Genomic DNA, 14,447 nt, shown 5'->3' on the forward strand with positions numbered 1-14,447 from the left:
ACAAATCTTTGTATCCTGTTGAGGTTTTGCCTTTGTTACCTGATTTTGATAGGTATGGCACCACCAGATATACGCGAGATTATTACTTATCCTGCCAAGCTATTAGTTTGTCATTTTTAAAAATGTAGAGTCTTAGTTTTTCATACTAGAAGGAAGACCTGCTATATGACATTATATCTTATCATATTGATTGAGCTGCCTTCTATACTGCTTTGCAGGTATGATGAACAGTTTGTTATTGCTGCATTTGATAATGCTCCTACAGCTGATTCAGAAATGTATGGTAAGTTGGACAAATCTGTTCGTGATGCCTGTGAATCAAAGGTAAGCTATGTTGCATACTTGCATGGATGATTTACATTCATAATCGGTTTCTGTGTTTTTATTTAAAAAAAATGTTCATTTTCGTTTCAAGTTTAAAATCTGGAGAAAGGCTGATCAAAAAATTAAAATAGCACATATGGCAATATAGAAAGCAGTTATGCCTTTACTGCAACTGTTTGCAACCTTATGTGTCTTGTTAAATTGTTCTCGTGGTTTTTTAACGAATACTTAGTGTTGCCTGGAATTGACTTTTGAAGTAATCTTCTAACATTTGTTTATTTGGTAGGATTAGGAGTGTTATATTCTTATGGTTTCATTGGTAGAATTAGGAGTATTGTATCACTGTTATGCAATTGAAGAGAACTCTTACCATTTGTTGTATGCAGGCACTTATGAAAAGTTATGTTGCAACTGGCTCAGATCCTGCAAATCCTGAGAAATTTTTGGCTTACATGACCCCAACACCTGGACAGGTATGCATTACATTTAAATATGGATTTCAATTTTGAAATGCTCATTCTTTTTATTAACAGTTTTGATTAACTTTTTATTTGTCTGTACTTTGTGCTGACAGCTGTCAAAGGATATATATGATGAAAATGAAGATGTCTCATATTCTTGGGTTCGCGAGTATCACTGGGATGTATGTGGCAAGATTTTCATAGTTAAAAAGAGTGAAATCACATCATGATTTGGTTTTAAATTTAGATAGCTAATTTAAAATTCCTTTGAAAAAAATTCATTTTAAACTAAGCTGCCAATTTTTCTTTTTATGGTCTCGATAGGTTCGGGGTGATGATGCAGATGACCCTACAACATTCTTAGTTGCATTTGATGAGTCAGAAGCACGTTATTTGGTATTTTATGGAACCAATATCGCTTTCTCAACTAATAATGGTTTATTGGTTTTCGCTGTGTTTAAATTAAGTTTCACATGCAGCCTCTTCCAACAAAACTTGTTTTAAGAAAAAAGAGGGCTAAAGAGGGAAGATCAAGTGATGAGGTCGAGCAATTTCCAATACCTGCAAGAGTGACTGTAAGGCGAAGGTCGAATGTTGCAGCAATCGAGCGAAAGGATTCACAGGTATGGCACTGAATTTTTCGTTAAGCTTGTCATTGCATTAATTAGAATTTGCAAAATAATTTCCTATATATCAATGATGCTGTGAAGGTTTATACAAGTTCGAAAGCCAGTACTTCAAAGAGAAGGGGTCTAGAAATGGATGATGATCTCGAACAGCATCATCGACACAATTATCAATCTAGTGGAGCTGAAGATGACATGTCTGATTAATTCTTTTATGCAAATGCTACTGTCTTTAATGCAAACTTGCTCATCAAAGTAGTGGCTGGTTGGCGGCAGATTGCGCCGATGGCCGAGTTTGTAGAGGTGTTGCTGCTTCGCTGAAGGAAAACCAATGAAAAACCCCATTTTTTTTTTTCATGTTCGTTTTTAACCCAATTCACTGGATATACTTTCAGATTGTAGGAAGATTTTAAAGTTAATATAGAATTTCATTTTAATACAACAAAAAATAGAAATTTTTGAGAAACAATTATATGTAAAAATAAAAAAAAAGGAGAAAAAGGCATGTCACAAAAAAAAAAAATGGTAAGGAGATTCTATTATCCTTCATCCTTCACGAATCCTATCATTGCTCTGAATGCCTTTTTCACTTGGTGAACACTGAACAGCTTTAAGCTTTTGCTTGCCAATGAATGTGTTATTTTGGCATTTATCAGTTCTAGGCTTCTAGTGTTGTAGCATTCTGATTCTAATGCAGATTTTAGCAGTTTTTGTTGCTGTTGTAGATTATGATATTTTGACACCCTAATTAGTAATTACCTTAAGTACATGGGATGAGCTCAAGTCATAAAATTTTTGTTGATATGTATAAATAACTTGAGTGGATGAATTTTGACATGAAATCTCACGACTAGCATATGTGGGCTTTAAAATATGATGGATGACAGGACATAATAACGTTGTTTAATAATCTATATATTCAATTTATCTAGTGGAACTAAGGTAGTGTTTGTTTCCAGTCCATGGAATGGGACTCAGTATTGTATTCGGTGGTTAGAGATTGAAATTAATATTGTATTTGGTGGTTAGAAATTGAAATTAAAATTTCAGTTTTAAGGCGTAATATTTCAATTTATAATTTCAGTTTTAAGGAGTAATATTTCAATTCCTTCGGTACATCCAAAAAGTGGAGATATAAGAGATTAAAATTTCTGAGGATGGGGACTAAAATTTTAATATTTTTTAATAACTAAAGATATTTTAGTAAATATATCCCTATATTTATCTTGAACCAAACAGATATTTTACATCAAATATAATATATAAATTTAGTTTAGTTTCGATCTATCAATTTTTGTCTCCTATTCTCTGTCTCTCAGTTTCAATCTCTCTTCTAAACGCAACCTAAGTTTTGTTTGAAATTCCATTAGATAGAAAGATAAATATGAAGTTACCATATTTAAAGAGTATTTGGCACATTAACTAGTAAAATAATTGCTAATTATGAAGTTATGTTAACAAAAATTTTCAAGAAATTATCATATTTAAAATTTGTTATATAATTTAGGAAACGTTTCAAGTGGTCCAGACCACTTTTTTGGATCTTTGGTGAACCAGGATGCAGTACCCTTGAGATATATCATTAAAAATGTTGAGGGTGTAGATTTATTGGGATTATTATGGTGTAGACTCACAGAAAAATGGTGCAAGGTGTTCTGAAAACATATTGAAAAGGTGACCAGGAAACCCACAGGAATTTGTTGTTATGGGGGGCAGCCAGAGCCAGCTGTGGTGTGTTGTTAAATTATGGAGTTGAGCCGCAGCTATTAAGCCAGCGCGGTAGTGGAGAGTGGTAGCATGGAGTTGGTTTTTTTGTGCAGTAAAAGGCATGGGCCTGGTTGTTGATGTTGGATCGGGTCAGGTATAAAAACCATGTCCCACCCCCATTTGATTTCCTAAATATCAGTAGTCGTAACCTAGCGCAGCCATGGTAGAAGAAACTAGAAACCCCGCTCTCTAAACGCGATACCCAACCCGACGCAGTCATCCCAGTCCCTCGCAAACCGTCGTAGTCGCGCGGAAGCAGCACCCCACAGCCACTCCCAGTCCCAGGAACCGACGGCCCCTAATCCCATGGGAGTCCCGTTGAAGAACGGCGTCGAAGCAGCGCCGGACAGCGAAGATGAAGCGTGGACCATCCCCTCCCAACAGTGGCATACCGGCGAACCGAACCCGTTCGACTCCAGATATGGAGGCTCCAAGTTAGGTATTAATTTGGACGATTTCTTTTGTTTGGTGTGTAATCCAGTGTAGCTTTCTTTGAATTTCCTGGTAATTGTTACTGTTATCATGGTTTTTGAATTTTTGAACTTCTCTGAATTTGTCATTTTATTTTGTTTCAAATAGCCGATTGATTGTCATTAACAGTGTTTGTAATTGAAACTTAATACCTGGCAGATCTAGTAGTTCCAGCTGCATGCATGATACGGATAGAAATGGGTTGCCGTTGTTGTTTGCTACGTAAGTTGTGGGGCCCATCTTCTCCCATTCAGGTGTGTGATCTTTATGTTTGTTGATGTCAAACTTCCTCTAAATTTGGTTAATCTGAAATCTGTTTGATAGAGGTTGAGAGAGATGCCTTCCGACGGATCTGGAAGTCGGTTGTATTTGGTGGATGAAATCCCGAGTGTTTATGTCAGCGATTACCGATCGAGTGTGCAGTGTGGTGGGACAAGTGTAGGAAGCACACCCAGACGTTGGAAAATCTGTAAGTATAACCACCTGTATTCGGAGATCCTGAAGTTCTAATTTTGGTTATGAATGAGCTTATTCGTTTTTTGAATTTATTTTATATAAATTTTTGGTTATAGAATACTGCCGTAATGTATGGGATGAGAGATGTGGATGCAAAACCGATATTGTTCTGCCATAGGGCATTCAGTTCGTGTGTATCAATTGGCGAGGTGAGTGACGTTGAAGTTTGTCCTTGTGTCATTTATATTTTTGAATCAGTTGATGACTGCCTTACAAATATTAAATAATTAATTAAGGGGATTAGTGCTGGTAAATAAATTTAGAAATAGTTGTTTGGTGCCCGAAAAGGGTGTATAAGTTGATGATTTGGTTTGTTTCATGTTGCATCAGAAGTTGCTGGGTTTTTGGTTATGTTTTATTATGCCAGTTAGAGATCAAAGAATTATTGTAATGTAATTTGAAAACTTGAATATTGTTGGACCTACCAGCTGGGGATGGAATAGAAGTAAAATGGAGGTAGAGAGAAGATTTTAGCGTTTGTTTGAATGAAGGTCGTTACGGAGTTGTATACTTATCGGAGTTAAAGCAAGATTATTTCGTTGTTTTTGAGAACAACGGGGAATTTAAATTCAAATTCCTGGTGATTCATTTGAGTGACTCCGATATTGATTATTCAAGTTTGATAAGTTTCCATGAAGATGACCGCTGTGTGGGAAATAATTTTCCGATTCATATGATGGTGATCACTATGGAAACCTCTGAAACTTGAGTAATCAATTTCGGAGGCAGCCAAACGAATCGCCGCGGATTTAAATTTGGATTCTCCTTTGTACTTAAATGCCACGAGAAACTCTTGCTTTAGTTCTGATCACTCTACAACTCTGTCTCAGCGTTCTTTCAGTCAAACACTGTCATTTTTTTTCTTGCTCCATTTTACTTCTATTTTATCCCCGTTGGTAGCTCCAACAATATTTGTTTCCGCAGGCTACTCGAAAATTTCTGTTTTAAGAAATTCGATGGTACCTCGTGATGTTGCCAACATGGTCTTCTAATGATTGTTGTTAGCACGAAAATACAATAGGAATGCACGAAATTGAAACTGATATGATGTATAATCTCTTTTGCCGTCGAAAAATTACGCAATAGAAATAATATATACAGTGAAATTTTTTTTGATGTGCATGTAATTGTCGCTGACTTCCCGAGGACGAGGCCCACAACGGGGGATTAGAAAATGTTGCGTGCGCGCATTGGAAAATACGGGGAAGAATGCAAAGTTTATGCCGACATGTACCGTCGTCTTTGGCTATAAATCCTGTTTTCGTCAGGAGGGAAGGCAAGAGCGAAGCAATTTAAAGTGAGCAAATGTCAGAAACGGGATTTACATTCTGCGCAACATGAAAAGGATATTTTGTTGGAGAGGTACATATATGTTGTTGCCATGTTGTTTCAGTATTTGTACCTTATAAATTTCATTCACGTGACATGCCGAACAGGTGACTGTGTTTGTTGACCTCGCTGGGGCCATGAGGCTGTATATATTCATCCTTTTTTCTCTGTTGGAAATAAACTTACTGAATATAACGTTAATTCATTTTTGTTTAGATTGTGTATCTTCTTGTGGCCCATTTTTTTGTTCAGTTTTGCTAGTTTTATTGCAGTGAAAGCTTTATTAGCATCAGACTAATGTTGCATCTTCCTGCATTGCTTTGCCTTGGTTCTTCAGTTTTAGTGGTTGTCTTTTTAACAAAACGCGTATGACGTAGTCGCTTTTCATAATTAGAAGCAATCTTTCATTGTTCAGTAACGACGTTTTGTCTTTTTATATTTAAAAAAAAAAGAAGCTTTATGAAGTAACGTTACGTTCTATCATAATAGGAATGTAAAAAATCAGAATGAACAAAAAATCATCGCTTTTCAAGTTAAACTTGTCGATTTGTATAAATCTTAGCTTGCATATACCGGCAAATGTTCAGATGTCCTGAACAGAGGAGGAGGGTAAATGGATTAAGGGATTAAGTTGCTAAAATCACGTATGAAAAACTAGACTTCGCTGAGTTAATAACAGTTCACGTCGAATAATAAGCTGATGTTCTGCGTGAACTGAGCATTAGACTAATTAATACAATAGAATATACGATAGATAAGTAAACAAGGCAAGACATTCGAAAGTAAGACTGCTACAAACCAGGTAACACATGCTTGTAGGTGCTGTTACATGTAAGGTTAAGAGGAGCCTACCAACCTAACCAGAGTTAAGAATAGGACGAGGATGTTTACGAAGATAAACAGGATAAAGTGGTAGGGATTTTGTTGGCGGCGGCTCTGGTTGGATCGGTTGCTTTGACGGACAGTTGAGTGGTTGTCCCCTCCTTCAATTTGACGTTGCTCCTGTATACCTTGGTCGATAGGTAGTAGTTGCTCAGGGATCTGTGATGGGTTGTGTCGAATGGATGCTGCATGCATTGGATGCACTACAGAACCATTGTCGGTGAACTGAGTCTGTAATTGGTTGGCAGATACGAATTGTTCGAACGCCAAACGAGCTTCATCGAAGGTTTCGTAAGACTTATGGAGGTTGCCGCTAAATTCGTTAACTTGCCTATGACAGCCCGGCCAGAAACTATAGATACCAGGGACCCTCCCTATGAAAACAACATAGTATTTCTTCTTGGCACGGACCATGTTGAGATTCCAAGTGAGAGTATAGATGGGAGGTTAAGAGGTTGCGCATGTTTAAGATGGGAGGTTGGTTTTGGTGGTTTTTATAGGCAACGACGAATGTGCCTGTGATTTGAACGGGAAATTAAAATTTTGCAACTGTAATATTTCCAACGGTAGGAAAGTTAGCGAATGTGGGGCTCACATGTGTCGTTCTGATAGGAGCATAAAGCTGCCTAATTTTGCTTCGATGATGGGCAGGGTTGCTATTGAAATTAAATATTATGAAATAATCTATAAACTTCGAAACTTAATTACCAAAACTAAATATAAAACAAGTGGGAAATTCAATTGTAGCAAGTCATTTATTTAATGTTTAATATGCAGGTTGTAATTAAATTGTATTAAGTCATGGGAGATTGACGAAGGCTTGCAGGTCGTAGTCTGCGCGACACTGGATGCAGGGGATATGAGAGGCCCTGCCGAAAGCATGGACGGAGTTTCGCTCTGCCGCACGTCTGCGATAATCATATAGAAGAGGCATGTGGCCCCTGGTGGAGCACGTAGGTGAGGCACAGACAGTGTGTTGTTCTTCTAAACGGGGCATTTGGACCTCACCTGGCCACGATACTGTCAGAATTGAAAAGCACCTCGCGTTACTGTCAGCGAGTAAACCAGCCGCATCAAGCTCCCGATACAGTTCCAGCCCTTTTTGTTTTTCTACATTGTTGTCCGTGCGAAGCATCAACATCATGCTCATTGCGTATTTGGCTGCTGCATGGCCTCTACTTGATGCACTGTTCAGCATCCGGATGCCAACGTTTTCGTTGCGTCTGATGAAGAGTTCCCGCAGTGCCTCCCGAAACAGAAGCTCTGGGTTGCCAGCTGCCATGCAGCGATCAAAGAATCTATTTGCCTCCGGGTTGAGGCACCACCACCAGGGCGTAGCATGCGGGGGTGGTATGGAAACACTCCGGTGAACGATATCGGCCTCTCCCGCATCGTGTGCAGCCTTACAGCTCATTCTGAGACTGCACAGGGATCGGATGGAGTCTGTCGCAACTTTAATGGTTATTGCTTCCCATATGTCGTCCGGAATGAAAGCGATATTTGAACAACAGTCGATTGTCATTTTCAGTTTGTTCCTGTTGGTTCCTCTTTCGATGTGGATGGGGATACGTCGTTAGAGTATGGTGTTTTGAGTGTCGCATAGGAGTGTAGATAGGCTCCATATTTATAAGTCCACCTATCCCGTTGGAAACCTGAACCTGAGTGTAGCGGATACGTTGTGAGTATCGCATTCGTTATATTAAACGTTAGAGTAAGCGTAAGTGTAGTGTTTTGAAAACTGAAAACTGTATGGGGAATGGTATTAATTATTGGAAAAGAATAGATGAACCAGAAAATGTTTTAACAATGTTCCCCTAGCACTATCCTAATTAAATTAACTCTATTAATGTTATTCTATTATAATACATTGTTCACCCGTTCTTAAACAAAAGTTGTAAATATGAGTTTATTTTTGTTAAGCTGTTGTTGTATACATTATTCCACGTGCAACTAGTAGAATGTTAAAGTTTCGGGCAGATACTTAGCCGTTTAATATTTGAATAGTTAATCGTTAATTACTTGTGTTATCTGCATAGTGCACGGTAGTTTAATATCACGTATTTGAACTTCGTGTTTTTGAAATTTGTTTTCTTTATCACATAGAGAGGAGATGATGAGACGCGTCTAATGAGAGATCAAAAAGCGTTCAATATTTGGTGGAGGGTGGGAAAAACGGTTAGGTGAGGTTAATGCATTTATTATCCAATTTAAAGCCCTGGGGAAGCGGTGTGACTGTCTAATGAGATAAGTGTGTATACATAATTGGATTGGAGAATGTGATGGGGCACGCCATATATAAATATATATAAGTTTGATGTTTGAGATTACTTCGTTGTTGCGGAATTTGTTAATAAGATCGAAGGTTGTTATACATCCTCCAGTGAGTGAGTTGGTGTTCATTGGGTTGGAACAATGTGGAGCCCCAGCGTTGGTGATGCAAGTGGTTCTTCCGGAGGACCTGGCCCTAGCGACCCTCTCGGCGACGACGGTAGGCGGTTTCACATTATCTTCTTTCCCGGTTTTCCTTTACGTCTGCTCATTGTTATTGTTTTTTGTCATTTCGAAGTCTAGAAGTTGTCCCCACCGTGAGTCCTGACCAGTTTGTCATCACGGAGGACCTTGAGCAGACGCTGCGGAGGGCATGCGACGCCCTTAAGACAGGGCCTCCAGTGTTTAAGGCCCGCGATTGCGTTTCCGTCCATGGCGTCCGCTACTATGGGTTTGTGGTTCATGTGGTGGGCCCACCCGACGGAATCAACTTTGTTGCCTACGGCAGGTTCTCGCGCGATGAACGCATGGCCAGGCAAGATGCCGCTTTATCATCCCTACAAGCGGTTGTTGGAGAGTCAGGGAAGGAGATCCTCGACTACAATTACTACGTGGCTAAGAGTTGCAGGGAACGTGTTGTGGAGTTGGAGCGGATATGTAGTCTGTCCGTCGACTCCCGTGTCGCTGAACTGGAGGCTGAGAACGCTCGCTTAAGGGAGCGCCTGGCTTCTTGGGAGACCTTGCACGGCCGTGGATAAGGTTGGTTTGGTGTTGGGCATACCCTTAACAGTTTCTGGGGATTCGGGTTTGTTGGTTACGGTTCGTGGTTGACGGTTTTAGGGTTTGTGGTCAAGGGTTTCTTATTCATGTTTTTGGTTCCTGACTCTAACATCAATCTAGTTATTACAATAATATGTAATACTTACAATCTATATGATATATTATTTTCAGTCCATATATAGTCATGAAGGTAGGCGTTATTTTGTTATAGATTACAGTGCATTGCTTTCAAATGATGTTAAATTTAAAGTGATTCCAGTGATGGTAGAAAATTTTTTTTGAGAACGTAGTATACCATTTAATATGGAGTAAATTGAAGAGCATACAACTTATTATCATAAATGTGGAAGCCGAGACGGCAGAAAGTGTTTAGTTGGAGTTTGTGAAAACAGTTTATGGACAATTATTGTATTTATTATGGAATTGCAATAACTCCCTCGTGAACTGGTATCATTAGGCAGTTCCAATTGGAATGGAGACGGTTAGGACGTGTTTTGCGCTTTGCTGTTTGGTGTTTGGTGTTTATGTAGTCAATATATCCCTAGTTTTGTTATTAGTAATTTTCTAAATTAAGTACCCGGGTCGCTAATAACAATAAAATTGTTTTTAACACGTTGTCTACCTCACAATTTTGTAAACATATGCTGCACAGGTTTTTTGAAAGTTCAGATATTTTTTGCGTTTCATTTTTAATAATGTGAAATGTGTTAGCAACATGAAAATGATTAGGTTTGTTGAGTTTATTATTATTCGATCTAAAATTTGTCTCAAGAGATGGATAGTAACGATGCTTGAATTTTTTTATTGATGAAACAAATAAAGTTAGAAATAACATTCTTATTGTGGTTAAAATACAATATAACTATGATGCTGGATGGGTAAAGAACAATGGAAATTAATACTTAAAAATAACACGCAAACATTACGTAACGAACCTTAAATATTAAATATCGAAATCGGGTTGCATATCGTGAATTTTAAAATGGGAAGTTCTATGGTGGCATTGGTTTCCTTCCCTTTTAAAATTCATACTGTTACCATTTATGTGGATGACCTCAAAATTCAAAAATAACAACCTAACAACATAACCTAAAATTTAAAAATACCAACCTAAATAAAAAATGTCTATAATTTAAGACAATAAGTTGTAAATAACTTAAAATTTAAAAAAGTTACAACGTAAGCCACTAACGCAAATAAATTTTTAGATTTTGTTCTCTATATGCTTGCTAAAAAAAATCGATGGAATAAAAAAAATGTAAAGGGATCCGTGACTATCGAGTTTGTAGAAACTGAAAGAGTTAACTATATATTATAGGGTAATTAACGTTCCAAAAAATACATGCATATCGCTACGTTTGGTTAAATATATTGTAGTTATAATGTGATTTTAGTTTCGTATAAAACTATAATTTATTTCTCCCATGTTTAATTAAAGGGTGATTTACAACATAAGAAGAGTAAAAAGGAAATTCTAATTTATAAATAGTGCAAATTACCAACATAATGTCTTCATTTATTAGTAATTTTTTTATTAAATTCAATCACATTACAAATTTTTTAGCCTAATAACCTAATAAAGCACATAAATTCAAATTAAAATTTTTCATATATCCGAAAATAAAAAATTTCCATTTAAAGAAATTTGTTTTATTAATTTTGAGTGGCAACTGGCTACACCATAATTTCTTCTTGGGTCCCACGAGGCAGGCAACCAATCGGCTTCTAGCAGAAGACTTCATCAAAAGCCCACGGCACATTCTTCTAGGTACTGCAATTCTCAATACATCTAATGAGTTAGATAAGATCTCCACCTCATATCCGCCTGATTCATAAGCTATCGACTCTGAACAGGTTCTTCTAACTCAGAATATCCCCTTCATCCACTGTGTTGGTGCCCTGACGAAGAGATGGCCGAAGCTCACGCCAAAGGTGACGGCCTTAGGGTTATCAAAGCGGCCGGAGAGATGTCGCGGCCGATGGTAGGTTGTCGACTCCGCTTCTTATCTTTGCGATTTTTTCTTACTCTAATCGCGGGATTTTGTTTTATCTCTTACTCGCACTCCTCATGTTCCCTTTTATGCAGCGTCTGCCTATACCGAATGGGCTCCTCCCCAAAGATAGCAACCATCTGTACATTACGGTCGCCGATGGGTCAAACCATTCTTACAAGATTGCATGCACCCCCAATGGGTGGAAAGAGATCACTCTCGGCAGGGGATGGCAGAGGTTCTATCATGAATACAAGCTACATCCATCTAACATTCTGCTGTTCAAGCACAAGGGCAGAGACGACTTCAGCGTTCGCATCTTTCAGTCGCCGGGTGTGGAAAGGACGTATGATACGACGGGTGATGACTCCGGCGACGAAACACCCCCCCAGGCGCCCAGGAAACGCACAACCACTACTGAAACGCCCCGGCGTCGAATGGGATGTATCAATGTCCCCAGGAGCTCGGCTGCAGCTGAGGTGGAGCAGACTTTTCAGTCCGAGCACCCCTTTTTCATCATGCACATCACAAAAAGGCTATTGGGCATCCACTTCCTGGTAATGGCTTTGTCTCTACACTCTATATACACCTATTTCTTTCTTTAAGTTTGGGGACCACATTATCTGTTTTATTCCCCTTAATTACATATGATTGTCCATTATGGTTTGGTCAGCCAAATGTGCCGCACCTTGGAGACGACGTCAACGATGATGCCATTGTAAATCTGAGAGCGGGGGAGATCTCCGTCCAGGCAGTCTACGGAAGATACGTGGGCAAAAGAAGGCGCAATTGTGGCAGCATTAGTCAAGGGTGGGGGGATTTCTTGAGGAAGTGCAACATAACTGTCCCCAAGCTGGCCGTCTTTGAGATCTCCCGTACCCAACCTGAGGTGGAGCTGTTGGTCCAATTTGTTGATTTTGAATGAATCAACATGGGTTAAAGAGGATGCTGACTTTCTTGTTTTGGATTGTCCTGTTTCATTTGTCAAAAACTTTTTGTCCTGCGTTGTGAATGGTGATTGTATTGCGACGGCTACGCTTAACTCATTTTGTTCCTCTTAAGTTTTTCTGTCCTTTAACTAAGTAGTTTTGACATAATCTGTGTGCCTTAGATTACTCTACCATATGAATTTCTCCAGCGCGGTGCAATCATCTCTTTAGTAGTTGTTTTTGCTGTTACTCTCCATTTTTGTTCGACTGTGTGCACTTTTGTGAGGAAGAGCCAATTATTCTGCTATGTTATATGTTTGGCATTGAAACCTTAGTTAGCATTGGACAAGCGCATCATATTTCTGAACTGTTTTGTCTTCGTGCTTGACTATTACTGTTTAACATGGGTAAAAGTGGAAGCTTTCCATCTTTCTCATCGGTTTTTCTTCTTCTACATTGGTTGAGGGTGCAGGTTCGGTTAATTGTTGTAATGGCGTCACCATAATTTGATCCGGATTACAAGGCATGAGTTTTCCGATTAGTTTACTTGCATGCAAACAAACAGGTTCCTCGGTTGGAAGTAACCCACAAATTTTTTTTAATATCTATTGTTTATCGTTTTGCAGATTACACTTTGGTATGCACAATTTCATCTCTGCTTAGTTGTTGCAGGTGTAAAACGTTGGGTTCAACACTACAATGTTAATTTGGCACAGTTGCATAGCATAGTTGCATCTCGTCTAATCAGTTCATAGAGCATTAAGCAACATCAATTTTATGTTCTTTTTTCGCAACACATTAGTTCAACGAACGATCTTTTAATCAGAAAAACTTTTGGGAGACACTAATACACCAGTAATTACCGTTGCACACCATTATCGTTTCACAATCTAAGCACGGGAAATCATTAGCAGATTAACCCTAACGTAATGTGTTTCTCGATGCCATGCTTCATCAGGACATTGAAGATACACAATGATATACAAAATATGTCAAACATAAAAGTCTTGACAACCCTACATAAACCTCCTCCTAGAGACACGGAAATAACAAAGTTTTAGGTAACCAAGGGATTAGCAGGAATAAAGCAACCTTTATCGCTGGGTTGTTGCCATGATTTTAACTTCGATCTATGGGGTCATACAATCAAGGCTATTGTCGCAAATAGATTCAAGCATGTGTATCTTAGACTCTAGCCTCGTGATCTCTTCCCGAAGAACCGCGTTTTCCCTCTCCAGAGACTTAGCACGAAGATAGTTGAAGTCTCTGACGTCATTACCCGTGTATGCTAAAAGAACCCACAACATGCTGAACGCAGCGTCCTCCCTCGCGTCATCCTCCAGAACCGTGTAACGACCCTTCGCCCGTAGGTTTGGCCCAAACGGGTTTCCAGGGATTATAACATTGAAAGCATAAATTGGTCCCAGCTCCCGGTGGAATTTTTCCTCACGAAAGAAACACGGGCTGGGTATTTTAGTGTCGTAGCAATACATTGATAGCCAGAGCTCCATGCTGTTGCTAAGGGCGAAGTTATGCGACACACACTCATCCGCCGGGATCATTGGTGCTCCTGTAAGTTTTAAAAAAAAATTAGCCTGAATTTGGAATTGTTTGCCTGTCAATAATAAACTAATTGTGAATATAGTGACATTCATGGAAAGGTCATTCTGAACTTTACCACCAACAACACAGGCAACGCGCCCTTCGAATGTTGGTAGGGTTCGGGGCGTCCGCATCGGTGATTCGACTGTGCCCGTTTCGGACATCATTTCCGCAGTTGCCTCCTTGTCCTCCTGCAGCGTTTCCATCCTTGATTCGTAGGCGTGAAGTGCCATGACGTAACTGTTGAACCCTGCGTACTCTGGTTCGGGGTGGCCGAGAATCTGCTTGTTGGCTTCTTCAAAGGAGATGTATACTCCCGTGTTGTGACCCTTCGTGACAACGAAAAAGGTGAATTGCTTCATGGTCTCCTCCATTGGGTCAAGACAAGCTAAGGGAGGCTGACTTACTTTTTGGGTTTTTACGGTGGGAGGATTTGGGGATTCAAATTTTGTTTGGTTTTGCTTCCGCCCCCGTCATCAGAAATAATGTCTTTGTAGGGTT

At 39.1% G+C, this 14,447-nt stretch overlaps 2 protein-coding genes and 1 long non-coding RNA gene across 4 annotated transcripts in view; 2 read left to right on the forward strand and 1 right to left on the reverse strand.

The window, feature by feature from the left end:
- Positions 1-2,178, forward strand: part of LOC107617974 (protein PAF1 homolog) — a gene marked incomplete in the record, with an annotated part of 5,607 nt that extends 3,429 nt beyond the window's left edge. Inside the window, 7 exon segments of the mRNA XM_016319873.2 lie at positions 1-52; positions 219-324; positions 711-797; positions 899-967; positions 1,110-1,181; positions 1,265-1,408; positions 1,496-2,178. Coding sequence (XP_016175359.1) covers positions 1-52; positions 219-324; positions 711-797; positions 899-967; positions 1,110-1,181; positions 1,265-1,408; positions 1,496-1,618 — 653 coding nt within the window.
- The window catches only part of LOC107617975, a 17,849-nt gene extending 4,482 nt beyond the window's left edge, over positions 1-13,367 (reverse strand). The window contains exon 1 of the long non-coding RNA XR_001615115.2: positions 13,357-13,367. This is a non-coding gene — a long non-coding RNA (uncharacterized LOC107617975). The remainder of the gene's footprint in view (positions 1-13,356) is intronic.
- LOC110267257 lies at positions 3,205-5,840 on the forward strand. 2 transcript variants are annotated; one of them, XM_021112442.1, is made up of 4 exons: positions 3,205-3,617; positions 3,809-3,903; positions 3,974-4,118; positions 4,222-5,007. In XM_021112442.1, coding segments are annotated over exons 1-4 (375 nt in total). In that variant the 5' UTR covers positions 3,205-3,484; the 3' UTR covers positions 4,224-5,007. The 2 variants fall into 2 exon arrangements, 1 of the variants encoding a protein (XP_020968101.1); XR_002354654.1 differs by lacking the exon at positions 3,205-3,617 and adding an exon at positions 5,767-5,840 and having other exon boundaries at positions 3,654-3,903; positions 4,222-5,527.

The sequence above is a fragment of the Arachis ipaensis genome, chromosome B09 (genome assembly GCF_000816755.2).
Source record: "Arachis ipaensis cultivar K30076 chromosome B09, Araip1.1, whole genome shotgun sequence".
Classification (NCBI taxonomy): domain Eukaryota; kingdom Viridiplantae; phylum Streptophyta; class Magnoliopsida; order Fabales; family Fabaceae; genus Arachis; species Arachis ipaensis.

What these genes read in the sequence shown, in the direction of transcription:
- LOC110267257 (XM_021112442.1), top strand. Translation starts at nt 3,485, where the DNA reads ATGGGAGTCCCGTTGAAGAACGGCGTCGAAGCAGCGCCGGACAGCGAA. An exon ending in ATATGGAGGCTCCAAGTTAG is followed by an intron (nt 3,618 to 3,808) that starts GTATTAATTTGG and finishes AATACCTGGCAG; the next exon opens with ATCTAGTAGTTCCAGCTGCA. An exon ending in GCCCATCTTCTCCCATTCAG is followed by an intron (nt 3,904 to 3,973) that starts GTGTGTGATCTT and finishes TCTGTTTGATAG; the next exon opens with AGGTTGAGAGAGATGCCTTC.